At 34.4% G+C, this 21929-nt stretch overlaps 1 protein-coding gene across 1 annotated transcript; it reads left to right on the forward strand.

The window, feature by feature from the left end:
- Positions 1-2159: 2159 nt before the first annotated feature.
- On the forward strand, positions 2160-19438 carry LOC125056702 (proton-coupled folate transporter-like). The gene is made up of 7 exons (XM_047659970.1): positions 2160-3181; positions 4980-5139; positions 12012-12113; positions 13764-13901; positions 15812-15895; positions 16421-16577; positions 19196-19438. The coding sequence occupies exons 1-7, from the start codon at positions 2381-2383 to the stop codon at positions 19305-19307; spliced, it is 1554 nt and encodes a 517-aa protein (XP_047515926.1). The 5' UTR covers positions 2160-2380; the 3' UTR covers positions 19308-19438.
- The last annotated feature ends 2491 nt before the right edge of the window (positions 19439-21929 follow it).

Below are 21929 nucleotides of genomic sequence, written 5' to 3' on the forward strand. Positions count from 1 at the left end.
TAAGGTAAAAGCCCCAATAGATGATCATGTACCAGTATATGATCACTAGTTGTATCCAAACGCAAATGCGTGCTGCAAATATCGTCAAAGAGGATGTTAGTTAAATGAATATCGTTCATAACAAATGTTTTAACGGAGTTATTGTATTAATAAAATACATATAAAAAATTTAATCAATAAATTTATTTAAAAAAGTTAAAATATGTAATAGATTATACTTATAACTAGATCAGCTCACTACATCAAACAACTTTTAGAAAGGGAGACAACAAGAAACTGTATGAGAAACTGAATAATGTAACATCTTAATATATATATTTCTTGTGTGCGTGTGTATGTGACTGAACTCCTCCTAAACGACTGGACCGATTTTGATGAAATTTTTTGTGTGTGTTCAAGGGGATCTGGGAATGGTTTAGATTCACAAATCAGCCCGCCAGATGTTAAGGGTAGTCCACCCCTAATTTTTATTTTTTTATTTATAGATAAAATTTTATTTTTTATTTTTTTTATGTTACAGAATTAAAAAAATACATACAACCCCTAATTTTCAACCCTCTACGATCAACCCCTATTTTTTTATTATAAATGATATACATGGCAAAACGACGTTTGCCGGATCGGCTAGTACGTATATATAATTCTGCTGAACGTGTGTAAGTCACCGAACTCCTGTTAAACTGCTGGACCGAAATGATTGAATTTTTTATATTGATGATTTTTTTGGTGACGCCCTGGATGGTTTAGATTCACATATCAGCCCAGCAGATGGCGGTTCGGACGGTACTATCATACTTTGTTTAATATACTAATCGCTTGAAATATCATGCAGGATAACGTCTGTCGGGCCCGCTAGTAACATATATTATAACGATCAATGCAAGACAATTTATTATAGAGAGATTTTATTTTGATTTTTTTGATGTTTTTATTGTTGTTGTAATTGTTGACTGTGTTTTATGTTCATGATTGAATGTGTATTCCGTTTTTGGCTTTTGTGTATAAGCTAATTGTTTAGATATTGTATAATAAGTAGCTGTAGGAATACTGTTAAGAAAATAAATAAAAATAAAATTACATTTAAATCTTCGAACCCATCAAAAGAAAACTAAACTCACATACTTTAATGCTCTTATGTAGTTTCTTGAGTAAGAAGATTGTGTTTCAAATGTTCGTGTATTACAAGGTATAATAATAAAAGTATTCTAAATTTAAAAACCCGTCTTATGAACTTTGTGGTTGTACAGGAATACATTTAAAGGTTGGTTGCCGTCAAGTTCATTGACTTTGACCAGCCGATGCAGGCTTTTATCTAAGAAGGATCAAGGTTCGACACCGATGGTAATAACATATGATAGTTTACATGATAACTGATTAGATGTATTTGTTTTAATTATTTTCATAATCACGATGTATAAACGATGATAAATAATTTATTGACAAAACAATTATTGATTCATGTTTCACCATCATGCGTCGAGGTAGAGTATGAAATGTCACCCATATCGCCGACGGCCATTGTTCCACAACTGGGCGTATTTTAAAGCATTTTTCAAATGCGGAACCAGCCGAGGTTTTTCCAAAAACCCATACCACTTAGAATCCGTTTAGAAAGGAGCGTACCCATTTCTTAAAAGGCCGGCAACGCAATCGCGGCCCTCAGGCACTGGGAGTGTCCCCGGCGGCGGCACAATATCAGATGAGCCCGTTTGAGGTATGTTGTATAAAATAATTGTACTGAATGACTTTATTACTATGTATGTAATCTTGTATATATACGTAGTATATCTCCTAAAGTGAATGTATTTGCGAAAAATACATCAAATAAAACTTTTGACAACCTTAATCAGCCAAGGAAACCACAAAAATGTATATACAATATTTTATGTCTCGGTTAAGTGATTACAAAACGCACTACATAATATTTGCAACTGTTTCGTAACAACTAAGGTTCGGAAATTATTGTCGTAAATGTGGAAACACTTATAATTTATCTTAAACATACACAACAAAGCATGACTAGCAAATCCAAGTGGAAATATACCAGGCAATCAAAGTACCTATTAAGTATTTTAAGTAAACGTTTTATTAAAATTGTTTTTAAGGCACTTCAACAAGTTCACCTGATTAAAAACTTTCCAAATTCAACAGCGATGTGATCAGTTTATTTACGACGGTCGTTCATGCCGATGGTCTAAGGTGCGGAGTGACTTCGCTGGACAATAGTCCGCGCGCGCTTCGTCTGCGCACACGCATACAATTCAAATAAAACCCCGTTGTGCATTGACAATGTAATTGAATAATCACAAACCTCTCGCGCGTGATTCCGTCCCATATATAGCACTGTGATTTTATATTAATCAAAGAAATATTAGTCAAAATGACGGTCGAAAAATCTGAATCGAAAACCCAAAAAACTGAAGAGTTACCACTGAAGACCGAAATGAAAATCGACTTCAAAAATATGACGGTTTTAGAGAAAATTAAGTATGTTAAATCTAATATTACCGTGGAACCAGTGTTGGCGTTATTCGTGATGCCAAGTGTTTTAGCAATGCTAGCGACGCAAAACTTGAACTTAGATAAAGCTTGTAGAGTTAATTTGGAGTTTAGTGACGCGGTCTGCGAAGACCTCAGACTTAGAAAGCGCGCTAACCACACATTTGAGGAGGATGAAGTGCAGAAATTGATAGCGTCCGTGCAAGGGTGGAAAAGTGTTATACACACAGCGGTCCCGACATTGTTAATGCTTTTTATAGGAGCGTGGAGCGACAAAACAGGCAGGCGAAAAATATGTATGCTAATGCCAATCATTGGGGAATTCATGACGTGTGTTCTGAACATGATAAATACATACTTTTTCTATCAAGTCCCCGTGGAGTTGACTGTGTTTATGGAGGTCATATTCCCAGCGCTGACCGGTGGATGGTATACGATGTTTCTCGGTGCGTTCAGCTACTTGGGAGATGTAACTTCGAAGGAAACAAGGACTTTTCGCATGGGAATACTTAGTTTGTGCATGACGGTTGGTTTCCCCGTGGGAATGGGGTTGAGCGGGATACTTCTACGATACACCGGCTATTACGGAGTTTTCTCTATCTCGGCTGTATTGCAATTTATGAATTTTGTATACGTTTTCTTAGCTATTGACGATCATAAGTGGCTTCAGAATAAAGAAAAGGTTTGTATTATATTGATATTACTAGAAATTATTATTTGCTAGATTAATTTCCTCCAACTTTGATTTTCTTTTCTCTTCGGCCGTGGGATTAAGTGCACAGGCGCTAATTAAAGATTTAAGTTGGCGCCAGGTAGTTAGTACCGGTGACCCCAGAGCTGGTGCTTTACTCGCTCACCGACTAAGTATCGCTGTCACAGGGACCAACATTTTTAATTTACTTATTCTTTATTTTAATTATTTATTTATTCTAAATGACTATTTCTATGTAGATAAAGAATATTGTAAATCTTTATCTATACAAATATTATAAAGAGGAAAGGTTAGATTTTTTGTTTGTTTGAAATGAAAAGGCTCCGAAACTACTGGACCGATTTCAAAAATTCTTTCACCGTTGGCAAGCTACACTATTCCCGAGTGACATAGGCTATGTTTCATTTTCAAAAAAATAAGGGATGCTTACTAAAACTTGAATAATCTAACCCAAGGTGTAAAAAAATAAACAAAAAACTTCTTTGCATTTCACAGCATGTCTCTATCTTTTATAGTTACGTCACAATAAGCGTCCTTATTAATTTGTTTTTATTAAAATACCACCGCTAGAAATGGCTCTTTATTCGTACCTAGGTATTGATTCTTATCATAATAATTACCAACGTTTCACATAAGCTACAATTTAATGGCATAACCACCAAAAAAGCATGGTGGATTGGTGTTCTCCTGCCTTTTCTCTTGAATAGTTTACTACTATGTAACAAAAATCTTAGCTACAGCAACGCTTGGCCGAGTCTACTAGTTTGTATAAATACATATCTTCATTTTTTGAATATTGACGTTCATAAGTGTAGTTACCATTTTGAATAAACAAATTTGCGAGATGACTATGTATAAAATGGTTAATTTATACAAAAACTATGATGTAATCTGAACATCGCAAAGATTTGACAAAAAACAGGGTTTATTTATAAACAGCTTCGTGTTTATAAAGCAAAGAGGCGTTTTTTGTTGCACAATTCATCGGAATCACTTTATCGTCAAATATGATGTAATGAGATGTTTATTAAAATGTGTATTTAGTTTTTGAGTGGAAATGCATTAGTATAAAAAGTAATGGATTTATTAAGTTGATATTTCTTTGAATATAGTTATGATAAAAATTGCATTTGTTCTTTTTAGTCGTCTGATATATCAGCCGATTTTTTATAATATAAACTAGCTTATAAACCAACACTCTCGCTATTATAATAATATGTATTATAATTTTATTAAAGTAGTTACTTTTGGCTATTCCCATTATTACACGGCTGAACATTTCAATTATAAACGAACAACAAATATAATATACAATAGAAACAACATACGAAATCTTTCCTGTAAAAATGAGTATCGGATAGATTAGATATAAAATTTCGTTTAAACAAAAAAACTAAATCTGTTTTTTTTTACGAAAGTAGTCAGCGTACAGATGTTTCCACCTTTTTAGAGAAATACTGAATTTCCAAGGTTTCAATTTATTGGTCATCACTGATAAGCGGCCTATTGTGCAAGAATTGTTTACCTTATTATCGATAGTTTTGTTTAAGATTCCGGGCCAGACACTGTTTTGTTAATAATTTAATGTGAGATGAATAAATTGCACTAATGTTAAGGACATATCAAATGTTAAATTAGCAGATAGATAATATACTTCCGTGTTCGAATGCATGACCACAATATTGAGATACGATCGCGTACCACATAACACTTCTCCATCAAGAACGTAAATTGCTTGCGAAATTCAAACGAAACCTTTCTATTCTAGGACCTTCGAACAGGTTGCGGGGGATTTTTGCTGGAGTTTTTTGACTTCAACAGTGTCAAGGACACTTTGAAAATAGCCTTCAAGAAGGAACCGAATAAAAGAAGATTAAGAATCTGCCTAATTCTAATCGTTGTATGTCTAAGTTTTGGACCGTTATGGGGTAAGTTAATTTATTTCATATCTCAAAACCGGATTTTACAGGATTGTTTTTGGTAGAACTCTTTGATTTATTGAAATCCTTGGCGGATATAAACGCGATTCATTGACATTACGTATTTAGACGAAAAATTAAACCGAATTTTAATTGCACTAAAAAGTAATAAACAACAATATTTCTATTGATCGGTCTGTGTCATGAGTATGTATTGTTATTTCTTGGAAGTCTGGCATGTTTTTATCTATTCCATGATCAGCCTGATGCTAACAAATGGTCTACAACTCTTATATATGTCACCGTAAAATTGTAAACACCGTTAGATTGTAATCTATCTCGCGAGATTGTACGTATTATAATTCGTCAAATTGTAAGCAGTTCGTTGAGGTTCACAATCTTTCAACAGTTCACAATCTCGCGAGATAGATTACAATCTAACGGTGTTTACAATTTTACGGTGACATATACATAGTTTGACCATTGTAGTTTTTACATAGTCATTGAGTTTGACTTAAAAAATAGCTTAATGATCTTGAACTTAACAGGAGGTTAATTTTTTTTAAAAAGTGTTATTAACTATTACCACACTATTAAGATGTATTGATAGTAACGATAGTTTTATTATTACATACCTATAATATAGGGACTTACGTACTGTGTGTACTTACGTCTTAATGGCTACTAAGTCATCAAAATGAAATATTTAATGAAAAAAAAATAAGTAATATTGTATTGTATTGTACATCTATCTTTTTTTAATATCAGTTAATTGTGATTTTAACTAGCGTGAAATTATTTAATTATTTACATTATGAGGTATGCGTTTCGAGTACTTTACCGCCCTTAGACATCTGTAACGCTGCGATAGCGGGTGTGTTGCCGACCTTTTCAAGACATGGTACGTTCTTTTCTTGAAGGCCCCTAAGTCGTATCTTTTAAACAATGATCACTTGTAATGACGGCTGTATGTTGATACGTTTGTTTTGTGTACTTAAACTCTTAAAATGAAATTCTAGATTCTCAATATTTCATTTTAAGATCTACATCAATTCGTATGCAAATGTCCAATTTCTCTTGTTTTATTACCGAGTTATTCATAGTCAAAGTCTGAATATCATATGCAATAAATATGCAAATTCTTATTTGATTACTATTTATTGACCCTGGCATGGCAGTTTGACGATATCTACTCTTTTGTCTGGATATTGCCTGCATGTTATTCGAAGTGAATTAAAATTGTTTTAACAGGTTTATTTATTTATAAGTAATAAGAAGACATCGTGCAACATTTTGTTAATGTTTTTACTGCCTTCATGAATTCCGTGGGTTCTTGGTACAACTTATCAAAATAATAATAATAATAATAATCTTTATTTTCTTCTCTCACATACATAAGGTTTTTATGATTAAACTAAGATTATAACATTAGGAAGTGTATATGAGAGACTGGTCTCTGTAACAGGAGACCTGAGTGACAGATAACCAGCCTCTCCACCACCGGACCGGAACACGTACAATCATGTCATTGTCAAAGGTTACAATAGAAGAAAATAAATATTAAGTGCTAAAGAAAACATTGCAAACGAAGTCTTAAAAATAAATTTGGTGTGTGTTTGTGTGTGTGTGTGTGTGTATATGTGTGTGTGTATGTGTGTGTGTCTCTCTCTCTCTAAGTGTGTGTATGCGTGCGTGGGCGTGTGAATATGTGTGGGGGAGTTGAAAATGATTAGTTGTAACACGCTCATCTAGTAGCACGCTGTTTACCTCTTCTTTGTTGACATCTTCGGGTGCCGCACTGCACGATTTGAATCGTCAAATGAGTGAAGCTCCATCCTCCATCACCTCTAGACAGTTTAATATGACATTTAAGCAGCGGTTAAATAGGCATCTCCTGGACAGGCGTGCCTTCTAGGCACTTCTTCTTCCACTTAACAGGTGGGATTGTGGCCACACGTCTGTCCAGTTCTGTATAAAACTTAAAAGCCGTAAATTGATCCTTTAAGCTAATGGCTACTATGGGTGTGGTGGAAGAAAGTTGTTCTTCCAACTTAGGGAGCGTTCAAGTATTACGTAACGAATTTTTTTTCCTTTTGTAAAACGTTATGATACGGGGCGGTGATTGATTGAATTACGCGTTATCGTTAATATTATTTTCGACTTTCCAGTACTTTACACCACATAATGGTAACTTTTAGGTATAAAGAGTCACTAGGTGGTCACGAAACGTTTTATTATACTTGGGTACAGAAAAACGTTACGGAGCGTTACATGGGGGGGGGGGTCAATAATCTCCAAAAATTGCGTGACGTAATACTTGAATGCTCCCTTAAAGGGATCCTCTACCAGGCCGAACCGAAGGCCCAGTTGCTTTTTTTATCTCGCTGTTGACTTGAAGGACTGGCTGGAGGCTTAGCGAGCATAGTCCTGTCTAGATGACTGATGTGAGATGTTGTATACTTAGCAGAAACATTGTAATAGGATATGAGGTCATTGCACTGATTGTATTTTCAACCGACAATGAGACTTGATTACATGGACATCGTGACTTAATCGTGAAGTAGAACAAATTGCCTTCAAAGAAAACAAATTTCCGAAAAAGCACTTACCCTTCTACCTACCCTTAACTACCCTTCTGATTATGTGACCGTCTACGGGCGGTATCCCTTAACATCACGTGAACCTCCTGCCCGTTTGCCCCCTGTTATATAAAAGGTGTTGTTTTTAATACTTGAATAAATTATTAAGCTTCTTTATACTTACTTGAATATTGATATGTTTAATGCAAATATTGTTATGACACTAATAATTTAGCTGTGAGTTGAAAGTGGGTACTTATGTTAAACACTTTTGCACGACGAAGTAGCGCTTACGAAACACTAACATTAAATAAGGAATCCAATATAAATGCAAAACGTGGTTTGTAACTTGTTTTGAAATAGATAGATAGTAAACATTTGTAGCCCTATGTCTGCAGTCTAGTTATATAGGTTGTGCGTTAGAAGCCTGGATGTTCAAAGATTACATACGCAAGTTTAATACGCGTTTTTAATCACACAAGGCAAAGTGGCTGGTAGAACCTGGCAGACGCATGTCTTGTTTTAAAAAAACGTTAGACAATGGTTTGGTCAAAGTACCAAGTCATTGTTTAGAAGCCGGCTTAATTTTGGAAATTAAACTAGCGATGATGGTCGCCAACCTTCGCAAGGAGATGGCATAATACGTGCAATTAACTCAATGCTTTTATTTAGATTGAGTTTCAGTGTTATAATTGGCATTTATAATATAAGAGTACCGAGAGTTTTTTACGCCGGCTTTTTCTCTCGGCCTACACCCTCTGTTTTCTTTGCCGATGAGTAGTACCGTAACAATTTAATGACGTGGAATAAGTGATACCTGTAACTTATATTCCATAATAAACAAATTTTTTTTATGAACAGAAGAGATTAACGAACAACAGGATATTTTTATTTTTCCCTTTTTCAAATTATCAACATTTTTCTCTAAAATTTAAATAGGTATATGTTATCTTCGATAAACAGCAAGTAAGTTCCATTTTGATTATCAATTCCTTATATTGGCATTAAGCAAAATGAATAATTGGTGTTAACAACTCCATTTTTTTTAACCCAAAATTTATTTTTTCCATTTTTCTTTTTCCAAATTATATTTTTCTGTAACATTTGAATTTATGTCATGTCAGAATTTTTTTGATAAAAGCATGCCAACGCTCGGGACATTGGTAACCACAGTATATAAATTTTAATGTGATAAGCACTTATAGGCAAACATGACATACACGAAGAGATAATACAAATATAGAACAAAACAATTGAAATTACAAAAAATAAACGAAAATCGATTTTCAAGTGTGATAACAAATTCAACTATAGATATCCAGACCTAGCTCGTTTATCAAAAGTATTATAATATTACTTAATAAAAAAAATAATAAATTAATAATACTTTATTAATATTCTTCGAATGTATGGAGTATTTCTGTCTCACTTCTCCACAATGTAACGGAAATCACTCTACGCCTACGTTAGACTCGATCTAAAGGACGACGTTCGCAATTTTTCAATTACTGTTTCTAGTGGATACTTACGCTATAAATGGATCAATGTACTCAGGATATAGATGTGTATTTGGAATGAGCATGCACAGGACCCATGCCACGATTATACCTTTGCTGGTAACATTAGGATCTAGATTTTTTAATGGGTTTTCGCTGTTGCCCTTAAGGGCCTGCCCTGCGATTCTGTAACTCACTTTTCGAACTCACACAGCGGTTTTCGTATCGGCGGTCGCTCTGAAATCAGTCGTGAAGCAGTCATTTTATGATTTGGCATTATGAAAAGGTGGGAGCTTGTAGTTTATTGTTTATCAGAATGCCAAATCATAAAATGACTGCTTCACGACTGATTTCAGAGCGACCGCCGATGCGAAAACCGCTGTGTGAGTTCGAAAAGTGAGTTACAGAATCGCAGGGCTGTATGCTCAGCTGGGGCTGTTTTGGAAAGTGTAGCTCTTCTGCTGGAAATAGATTTTTCCCACGACTAGCACAAAGGCATCTCCTGCGAGATTTGGACCTCTGCTTGGGCAGAAGGAAGTAGGGGTTCACACCCTCTTTGGTTATAGTGTTTTTACTCTAGTCTGAAGAGAATGACATGCATGAGTAGTACCCGATCCCGACGTTACCGTAATATATCCCGACTGGATATATTACAAATCAACGAAATCAATTTTAGGATTTGCAATGGTAATAAGTCCTAGATAATTTGCAGTTTTAGTACTTGTAAAATTACATAATTGCAATAGCCCTTGGCACACATGTCAAGTCATATTGGGAAATAACTTGTACTTTCAAAACATTACTTTGAAATACTATGTTATAACAAAACTGTTAAATAATATTTTTTTATATGAATGTTTGATATTTGTCCTGAAAATAAAACAATAATAAGACATGAATGCTTCGAAGTATATTTGAATAAAGAACAAGGTTTTTAATAAGGAACATCAACACCTCCATATCTGGGATACCTCAATAGATTATCTGTATTTGCTAAACCACAAATTAAATCTACTAGAGATATTTGAATACAGAACACGAGGTAGGAAGTAAAGATTTTTTAAAACTAAAACCACAGACAAAAGTCAGTATCTATATCAAAACGAAGACTTCGAAGCTGCATACGAAAGGTATATTTAAATATAGAACACGGAACATAAACACTTCCATATCTGATATATCTTAATAGATTATCTTTATTTGCTACACCACAGACTAAATCTACTAGAGATAATTGAATATAGAACACGAGGTCGGAAATAAAGTTTTCATAAGTAAAACCACATACTAAACTGAGTATATCAAAGGAAGGCTTCGTTTTATGATACTAAAGGATAGATATTGTTTACATAACGAAACTTGAGAATATTACGTTGCTCTAGTCTAAGCTAACCTTATCAACACGGTAGTTGATATGCGATATTACATGTAGCAATTCTTCGGGTACGAAAACTATACTCTAACAGTGAAAATACATTTCTGTTCATCTGGGCTCATCATACTCAAAACTACGACGGAAATCGAACCCAGAGCTTTTGGTCTGTGTGTCACAGAAACAGTTTGATTTTAAAGATTTCCGTTTTAAAGCAAAAATCTTCGTGGAAGTTAAGTTAAATATGTAATATTTTTACTTACAAGTTATTATTCCGTAATTGTGTATTTAAGTATCTTCGTAATGTTTTTCGGCTTCTGCAATAGTTCGTGCCCGCAATTTCGTCAGAGTCTGGCACTATAATAAAATTCGTCAAAACGCAACAGCGTTTTTACAATAGTTTTGCGTTAATTATATTTACATATTATTTAATACGTATAGTAAAGTATTGTTATCATTAATAGAGACTCATATTGGGCCCTTATAAACGTACTTTATTAACCTTACATTATGATAGGTGATTCGTATCGCTTCGACGTTCGTCGTTCCACAACGGAGCGTTTTTTAAGGAAGTTATTGCCGCGCATCACCACTATGTGGAACCTTACAAAACTAGGTGTTGTGGTCGCTGGCAGAATGACCAGCGCTGTGGAACAATCTGCTCCTCAGCATAATGCTGAGCCAGGGCCAGTAACAACCACAACACAAACGCATTACACACTTAAAACGTACCTTGATCTTTAAAGGATTTTTTTTATTGTTATTTTGTGTGTTTCTGTGTGTGTGCTTCGTTAGTAATAATTGTCATGTATCTCTCGCGAGCCCTCTAGCATTGAGAGTGTCCATGGGCTGCGGTATTACTTAACATTAGGTGAACCTCCTGCCCGTTTGCCCCCCGTTTTATAAAAAAAAGGTGGAGGGTAAAGGGAAATTATAGGTACGGACGGTAATTGCCGTGTATCTATCGTTCTTGATTAAACATTGTATTCTTGTGAATTTATGACTAATCTTAGCACTTGTAACTTTGAGCGGGCTTTAGGAAACTCAACTAAAGTGTACCTACCTACCGTGTCTATGGTATGTAGGTATATATATATATATTATTTTCTATGGTAATAGAAAAACAATTAATTTTCGTGATGAAAATTACTACATAAGGGTAGGGTAGGCCAATATCCTCCTGGCATTAATTCATTTAAGTAAATGTTAAGTTTAGTTTTATTTCAGACATTATATCGTTGTAGACTACTTATTTGTTGTTCTTTTTTAAATATCCTTTACTCATTTATTTTATTACACATAATTAACCCAAATTGACATAATAACAATATAGATAATAACATTTCAGTACATTTCCTTTAGCAAGATAGCTTTCAAAAGAAAAATATACCTCTCCTCTGAATATCAACTAACCTGTTTGAATTTTTTTTTCAGGCGAGATGAGTATTATGTATATATTCGCGAGGTACCGCTTCAATTGGGATGAAGTAAAGTACAGCATCTACTCTACATACAGTCTTGTCACACACTCTATTGGTAAGTTGTGATTTCATTTGTTTTCAGCTCAGGTTAATGTAATGCGAGTGGCTAGGTGTACACAAATTTGTATATTAATACTTGTATATACACTATACAGTGAAAGTAGAGCAGTGATGGCCTTGTGGCTTCAACGTGCGATTCTCATCCCTAAGGTCGTACTTTCGATCACCGGCTGAGCACCAATGGACTTTCTTTCGCACTTAACATTCGCTCGAACGATGAAGGAAAACATCGTGAACAAACGTGACGGGGTGTGTCAAGTAAAGGCAGGATCACATGCTTGCCTATTAGATTGACAAATTATCATGAAACAGATACAGGAATCTGAGGATCTAAAATAGTTAACCATTGTGAGGAGACCAGCATGTTTTAGACCCTAAAATTGACGACGTATTAGGCATCTTTTGTCTCAATTGTCAATTAAAGGTACATTAATCTGAGGCCCATAAATTACCTACAAAAGACGAGTATTTATCATTATTACGACAGCATACAAAGTATGTTTACATAATATTCAATGGACACAATAATTTATAAAACAATACTTCATAATATTTTACAATGAAAAATGTAAATGTTTTCAATTCGCACGCCAATGTATCGATTTGATAGGAAAACATTGTGGGAATTTGTAAACATTGCTCAATTTAACCCATAAAGAACAAACAAAATATTTATCTATTCTGTTAGGTATCTTTTTTATGTTGGGTTGTGAGAATTCACGTTGTGAGGCTAATTTTAAATATGTTATTGTTATTTTAGCAACGAGGATATTGCTGTTAAAAGTTTGCTCATATAAGTAAATTCCTCGTTAAAATAAGTTAAGTTAAAGTCAAGGATAATATAGCAATTGGTTGTCTTTATGTTTAAGATTTAAGAAGAGGTTCTTATATTTAAAATTTATATTTAAAAAATATGAAAAATTCAGTTCTAAGCTGAAAACAATCCAGTGTTAAATGATTAATTTTTATTATTTAAAATTATGACATATGCATCCTGGGTCGTAGGGGTGTTTTCAATAAAAGAGGATTTTATTTTCACTATGCCCTGCCGGTTTTGTTATTATGTTTTCTTTCATATGCACGACTTCTCGCTCTACGCTATACATATTTTTAAGTCAACGGGAATAAACATGTCGAAGTAGACATGGGGAGAAATTGGCTGTGACAAAAATCAATCTGGAACTGCTTAGGAAAAATATCTTTTGTATGGCAATCAAGTTTTACAATAATTTATCAAAAGAATTAAAAGATTTTCCGACTAGAGTTTTAAAAAATCGACTTTGCGTATTACTTAAAAAAAATGTATTATTCAATAAATGATTATTTGCGTGAGTCACTGTAGTTGATATCAATTTAATAACGTATGATATGATATGTACGATACAAATAATATAAGAATTGACCAATTCATATGACTAATAATGTAAACTTACGATTGTACCACCTTACACAGTCATGTACCATATTCTTGCAATAAATTATTATTATTAATACGCCCTTGACTTGCGAACTGGTAGGGTGTGTAAATTAAGATTCAATTTAAGATCTTTTCTGTTGACGTTCATAAGTGTACTTGGTTACCTATATGAATAATATATATGAGTTTGCTGACAGCAGATTTATATCCACAAATTTCACTTTCCAGGTACAATGTTCACAATAAGCGTGTTCAGTAAGAAGCTGAGAGCGGATGACTCTGTTCTGGGAATGATTTCGACAACCAGTAAGGTCGCCGGAGCATTGGTTATGGCCTTCGCGAGAAATGACTATGAAGTTTATGTGGGTCTGTATCAATTTATAGATAGATGAATTTGTGTAGTAATTAGCTTCATGATCTGACCAAACATGTCAGGAAAAATTATCTCACTCAAGCGTGATACAGTGGGAGGTTATTATATGTTTGTACTTGTATACATTTTTAAATCAACATTTTGTGGCTCGTGGCTTATAAAAAAATACCTCAATCGGTAGGTTTATAATAAAATATCTAAATTGGTAGGTTTATTATAAGATACTTAAATTGGTAGGTTTATTATAAAATACTTAAATTGGTAGGTTTATTATAAAATACTTAAATTGGTAGGTTTATTATAAAATACTGTAATTGGTAGGTTTATTATAAAATACTTAAATTGGTAGGTTTATTATAAAATACTTAAATTGGTAGGTTTATTATAAAATACCTAAATTGGTAGGTTTATTATAAAATACCTAAATTGGTAGGTTTATTGTAAAATACTTAAATTGGTAGGTTTATAATAAAATACCGCAAGGGAAGCATTTCAAAATTACTTTCTACAATATTTTTTATACTTTGGGTTTTTTAGGATTTCTCTGGCATCCGTATTTGTGAGATATATTATCCCAGAAGAATTTAGAAAGCATTTATTAGTGTAAACAGAGTACGTATTTCCAAGTGATGTTAAACATTCCAAGTAGTGCCTTACTATCAGATAAATGGATCACGTCATACACTATGTTATATATTACATAACATACGAATTATGCATTGAATACAAACAATAGGTTTTTGTGCGCCTATAGCATTTGCACAATGCCCACAAGGTGACGCATTTATCACAATTGTATAGCGTTATACAAACATAGGCCAATTTATTAAATTGCTCTTTGTGATGATCATCCCCGACGTTTAATTTTTTTAATAATGAATAATAGGAACTGCGAACTATCACTTCTAATAATTTTAGAGTTTTAAATAAAACTTCTTTGACAACAATAGACACGAATTTATTAATTTCTTTACATATATTATTTAAAGCACTGGTAAGCAGAGACAATATTTTGTCTATGCTTGTTTCAGTCTATGTTTACTAGCGGACGTGACAGACTGACACAGTTTAGTTTTACAGTGTCTTAAACACAAAAAATATCAAACTGTAAATCTAAACCATTTCAAATCCACTTGAACATAAACACACACAAAATTCATGAATATCGGTCCAGCTATTTAGGAGTTTCATTACAAACACATTTGTTATTTGCAGTTTCTTATAAATACCATTATTCGGAAGTGCTGTCTTTTTTTGCTTGTGACTGAATGTGCCCGGTGTTTTTATAATATATTCTTTAATACGAAAAATTTGATGAATATTTAAATGATACTTATGCTTTGAATTTATTTGCTCCAGTTCAAACAATTTGTATGACTCAAAGCGATTAGAAAGAGAGGCGGAAAGTTTCTTGCCAGTTCTTCTTGCCCGCTCTACGCCCTTGACTTGCGAACTGGTAGTAAATGTAAATTTACAATTAATTTAACTTCTTTCTGACGTTCATAAGTGTACTTGTTTACCTATATGAATAAACTTATTTTGAGTTTGAATAGATTTATAAAATATAAAACAGAATTGGACGGAATTGATAATTTTCAATGTTATATTTATGTATAGTTAATTTGAATTGAAAATTAAATTTAAACAAATAAATTGTTAATTTCATTATTATATGAGCTACACGAAATGGAGATTACAGTACCAACAAAATTTTATATGAATAAAAATGGAAAATCACAAAGAAGAATTTATCACATTCCCTTCATATTTTTATTATGGCCACAAAAACTTTTTCCCAATTAAGATAAACTCGAATCTCCAGACATTCGCAAGTTAGCTAGTTCATAATTAAAATTATTTGTAAAGTTTTGACGATAAATTCTTATTATTTTGTTTGTTTCAGCACCTCTCGTCGAGATATTAAATGGCACAACCATGATAGCATTGAGATCCATTGCCTCGAAGTTGGTTTCTCATCAGGAATTAGGTAATTAACTAAGATTTACTATGTTTACCCGCAGTTACTTGGGATTATTGAATTATAACTGGAACATAATATGATTAGTAAAGTACTTATTTTAATTAGATATATATTGAGGAAGGAGAGGAGAGAAGAAGAGCAGTGTTAGCCTGTGCTTCAGTGTGCGACTCTCACTCCTGAGGTCGTTTCGATCCCCGGCTGTGCACCAATGGTCTTGCTTTCTAGGAGGCTCAAACGATAAAGGAAAACATCGTGAGGAATCTAGATTACCTTAGACCTAAAAAGTCGACGGCGTGTGTCAGGCACAGGAGGCCGTACATCTACTTGCCTATTAGATTGACAAATGATTATAAAACATTTTGTGTTTGATTTTTTTAATGATAAGCTACTATGGAGAGAGTTTTTTCATTTTTTTAAAATAAAGATACAGGTGCTATAAACAATAAACATATAGTTGTTTAATAAATGTAAATTACAGACTAAGACTTGTCAGTTTCCACAATAAACAGAACAAAACAATTTATTTTTCAGGCAAAGTGTTTTCGTTATTCGGCGTGGCAGAGACCATGATGCCACTGATCTTTTCACCACTGTACGCTAAAATCTATATTCTGACTCTACACGTTCTGCCTGGAGCCGTGTTCCTCGTCAGCGTATTGGCTACGTTACCAGCTTTGGGTATATTTATGTAAGTAAATAACTTAGTTGATAGGGGTTTTCAAAGTTTTTGAAGTAAAACTTCTATATATAAGGGTAATTTTTTAACGGATGCAACGCAATAATAATAAATAATATTAGCGTCACAAAGATGTGCAGCGTTTTTGTCGAAGAAAAGGGAGAGAGCGATTGAGAGAGAGTGAGAAAGGGCGAAATACAGGCTATTGGTTGATGTATTCGTTTAGTAGTTACATATTAGAACTTTAGATGGCAATTCTGTCGCGAACTTTTTGTGCAGTAGTTTTTTATTTATGTTCACTATCATTAGCACGTATACAGTGTAAATATAGATATACAAATACATGGAGTGATCATATACTGGTACATGATCATCTATTGGAGTTTTTACCTAAGTAATAATTAATTTACAAAGAAGTTTTATTTCTGACATGTGTATTTTGTACGCACGCACTTTTTTATTATGACCTCTATTACCCTGCCATCGGGAGAATCCGTGACCTGGAAGCTAAAAGGAAGTCCCTTTCCTTTCTTAAGATAGTTCTAGTGAGCTTGCCATCTTCCACCGAGGTCGGGCGGTGACGGGTACAGAAATGTCCTTATATAATTGGTTGGTACTGCAGGCTTATACAGTGCGATTGCAGATCATAGGGTCTCGGGCCAGCGAGCCCAAATTATAAAGTGCCATGTTTAGTATCCCAAACAATGTGGATAAGTATTATAAGCTGTGAAGTTAGATGTTTGCTGTTGTTCCGGAAGTTTAGTTCGGTTGGACGATTGTGTAACCTCCATCTAACTCATTCTAATTGACCAATCTGATTGCGACTAAAAGTGTTGTAAAGTAATGAGACATCGGCGTAAATGCCCGTCGTCTTAATGTAATTGTGAGATTGGCCGGATCGATTAATATCTAATCAATGTAATGTACCTTACTTTACGGGTAAGTTCAGAGTGGGAATTGGTGCGATCGATTCCCGTAGGTAAAATCGTCCCTTCTAATCTTAATATATAATTCTGTGGTCAGAATATGATAAATACAATTAAATTATTAAGAAATCTTGAAGGCACTATTAAAATATTAAACACTCGATATCTCTCTCTGATCTATGACCACATATATAAATTACGCGTCACGTTTTTTGTCCGCTATGGACTCCTAAACTACTTAACCGATTTAAATCAAATTTGCACACCGTGTGCAGTTTGATCTAACTTAAAAGATATAGCTTACATATATATAATTCTACTACGTGTGTATGTCACTGAACTCCTCTTAAACGGCTGCACCGATTTGAATGATTTTTTGTATGCGTTTGGGTGGAGCCCTGAATGGTTTTAGATTCACAAATCAGCCCGACAGATGGCGCTGTAGATACTTTCATACTTTGTTAAATATCCTAATCGCTTGAAATATCATGCAGGACAACGTCTGTCGGGTCCGCTAGTATATGCTATTTATGACATGAATTGAATCTTATTCTGAGAGAGCACATCTGTAAGGTGTATGTTATCGCGTGATCAGATTGTAATTACATACATCCGAATGATAATAAGCGTGTGAAACCAAAATAAGACAATTATCTTGAAATGTTTTGTTATTTTTCCTTAGTGTACGAATAATGGTCTGAATTATAAAAATCTTAAGAAACTTGGCTTAAAACAATGACTTGTTTCAAGCGGATGTTTTCGTTTTATGCAGTTATTTGTTCGTAGGGAAAAGTTAGAAGTCTACGTTATTGTTAGATTTTTAAATTGCAGTAAATCTGTTTACGTAATACTTGAACGTATCGATGATGACGCTAAAAATATCCAAAATATTCCGTGTTTTGTATCAATACAATACAAGGCTAAATTAGTCTCCAAAAAGCTTGGTGTGCTCAGAAAGGCGAGATGGTACTTCACTCCGGGCCATCGCTTGCAACTATACGTATATAAAGCGCAAATTCGGCCCCACATGGAGTACTTGCTCTCACATCTGGACGGGGGCTCCCCAGTACCAGCTCCTTCCACTTGACCGTATTCAACGCAGAGCGGTTCGAATCGTCGACGAGAAATCCCTCTTCGAGCGGCTTGAACCTTTGGCGTTGCGGAGAGATGTGGGGTCACTCTGCATCTTCTACCGCATTTACCATGGAGAGTGTTCAGAGGAGTTGTTCGGATTAATACATGCAGCTGAGTTTCGTCATCGGACGTCGAGGCAGAAAACGAAATTCCACGCGTATCACCTCGACGTCCGCCGTTCCACAACTGGACGTTTTTCTAGGCAGTTTTTGCCGCGCACCACCACTTTGAGGAACCAGGTGCCCACTGAAGTATTTCCGAACCAATTCGACTTAGGGTCCTTCAAGAAAAGAGATTACCAATTCTTGAAAGGCCAGCAACGAACTCGCGAGCCCTCTGGCATTGAGAGTGTCCATGGGCGGCGGTATCACTTAACATCAGGTGATCCTCCTGCCCGTTTGCACCCTGTTCTATAAAAAAAAATGATAAAATTTAAATGGGGATAGCTGTGTTCTTAGTTCAAGTGATTTACCATAATGTGTCCAATAAGAATAGTCAAGTAAAAATGACACAGAAATGTGTCTAAGTAATTTTTTTGTAGTATATATATTATTCTTTGTGACTTTTCAGATGGTTTTACTATGAGCACAAAGAGGACGCGAAACAGAAGAGATTAGAAGTTCCTAACGTACCATCAGGTCCACCGGAGAATGTGGAATCTCCCCAACCTACTTCCGCCTAAATGTAAACCTAGTAAACAAAATGAATGTGTTATGTGAAAATATGAAAAATTAAGATATTTTATGTATATCACAATATTGTGTTAATAATGTTTTATTAGATTTTAATGTTAAATAAATTTATTTTTATTTACCGTTTGTTTTATACTACTAGCTGCCCCCGGGGATGTCGGTTTGCCTTAATTGTTTTGAGGTTTTTAGTTGCTACATACCAACATGGAAATTTTAAACCCCCTTAGGACGGTTTGCTTTTCCGGAATAAAGGTACTAAATAAAAGTATTTTTTTATTTATTTTAACAATTTTTGTCTACAAAACCTTCAGAGCTCAAGGAATATATAATATACATATAATAAAATATTTAGAACTTTGACAATTAATAAACTGACTAAGTTACTGACTATTTGATACAATCGATTACTTCGTTTGTCTTTAATCTATCAATAGTAATATTATAAAGAGGTTTGATTTTTTGTTTGTTTGAAATGAATTGGCTCCGAAACTACTGGACCGATTTCAATAATTCTTTCACCGTTGGCAAGCTACACTATTCCCGAGTGACATAGGCTATGTTTCATTTTCAAAAAATTAGGGATGCTTACTAAAACTTGAATAATCTAACCCAAGGTGTAAAAAAATAAACAAAAAGCTTCCTTCAATCGTGTGCGCTGCGAAAACTTAAATTATTAAATTAATGATAGAACAAAATGATGTAGGTACAATTTATTAGGACACATCACTATCTATAAAATCTCAAAATGTCTCTATCTTTTATAGTAACGTCACAATAAGCGTCCTTTTATTAATTTTTTTATTAAAATACCACCGCTAGAAAAGGCTCTTTATTCGTACCTAGGTATTGATCCTTATCAAAATAATTACCGGTTTCACATAAGCTACAATTTAATGGCATAACCACCAAAAAAGCATGGTGGATTGGTGTTCTCCTGCCTTTTCTCTTGAATAGTTTACTACTATGTAATATAACAAAAATCTTAGCCACAGCAACGCTTGGCCGAGTCTACTAGTACTTAATATAATAGAGACGAATTATTATTTTTGTATGTTTGTAACGAATAACCTAAAAAACAACAGGACCGATTTTAAAAATGCTTTTACAAATGTAGTGCGTTTTTTAAAAACGAGAGGAAAGTAGGTACGCTTATCCAAGCTCGCTCCAAGGATGTCGGACTTGACGCGGGGTCTGTGAAGCTGGGCCCTATTCTTTGCTATTCAGAGGGATATAACCTTTTTTAATAAGGTGAAAATGGGCTTACACAGAAGCGCGCCATGGAAATCAAACTTGACGCGGGATCTGTGGGGCTGGGTCTGTACTCGAAGCTATTTAGAGGGATAGCGAGTCCCTACCCACAGCCCTCTACAGTCTACACGCCCTTAAGACGGGCCCTCTGGATTCACCAAGGCATTCAACATTGTACAATATTTCAATATCGCTCCGCGCGAAGGTACGGTCATAATAGATCAACGGGGCTATGTCATAGTTGTACCTAAAATAAAAAGGCAAAAGAAGTTACTTAAAGAACTCGAAGAGAAAAAATAAGCTTTTTATTATACCTATGGTTTGAAATTCATAAATAATTTGTTGTCAAATATTGATATATCTAATTTATATTGTATTTGATCGTGTTTCGGAGGTTTCTCATATTGCTATTGAGTTATTATTGTTTGTCGAACGTGTCTGTCATCAGAAGATAGAGGCAAATAAAAACAAAATATTTGCTCTATACGGAAGACTTTGATGCCGTGTTTCCAAATACCTTATCTGTAAGAATATATAAAGTGGGTATCAACTAGAAGTATAGTCCAAATAGTGACACGATTGATGTTTCTTTTGTATAAGAATTGTTTATATAGCTGATTTTCCATCTGTTTCGACGAATTTGGTTTGTTGACACTTTCAAACTGAAATTGTGTTTCGCGAATGATACTTGAGGTTACTATTTTTTTATGTTTTAACTTTAATACATACATTAAATTTTTAATAGGTATGGAAAATAACCTTTTTAGGTCTGGGCCTCAGATTTCTGTATCTGTTTCATGATCTAATAGGCAAGTAGGTGATCAGCATTCAGTGCCTGACGCACGCCGGTGACTTTTTTGGTCTAAGGCAAGCGGGTTTCCTCACGATGTTTTCCTTCATTGTTCGAGCGAATGTTAAATGCACACATAGAAAGAAAGTCCAATGGTGTACAGCCGGGGATCGAACCTACGACCTCAGGGATGAGAGTCGCACGCTGAAGCCACTAGGCCAACACTGCTCTAATATGGAAAATACTCTACAATAAAAATGTGTGCGAAATACACCTACACAAAGTACAGTTGAATATAATAAACATGTTTGTTTACATCGAGGCGACGTCGTCCGTCACCTTGTCAATGAAACAGTTGTTTATGGTCAAAGGGACGTAAAACAAGTTTGAATTTCGGAATTCGACTAAGAGCCAATTTCAAATAATATACATTTTAATTTCGAAAATCAAACATAAAAATATGTATGAAAGAGAAAGTGCACTTGCCCCCTGATCCCCATGATCTTTCGTCGAAACGAAAAAGCGCGGGAAATTCAGTATGGTATCCCTAAAAGTTTGATATATTTTGTGGATT

Source organism: Pieris napi, chromosome 15, assembly GCF_905475465.1.
Source record: "Pieris napi chromosome 15, ilPieNapi1.2, whole genome shotgun sequence".
In the NCBI taxonomy this organism is placed as follows: Eukaryota; Metazoa; Arthropoda; class Insecta; order Lepidoptera; family Pieridae; genus Pieris; species Pieris napi.

Bases quoted from the DNA above. Each gene is read 5' to 3' on its own strand.
- LOC125056702 (XM_047659970.1), top strand. From the start codon at position 2,381: ATGACGGTCGAAAAATCTGAATCGAAAACCCAAAAAACTGAAGAGTTA. The intron at 5,140-12,011 runs GTAAGTTAATTT...TTTTTTTTTCAG, and splicing joins AAGTTTTGGACCGTTATGGG to GCGAGATGAGTATTATGTAT. The intron at 12,114-13,763 runs GTAAGTTGTGAT...TTCACTTTCCAG, and splicing joins TCTTGTCACACACTCTATTG to GTACAATGTTCACAATAAGC.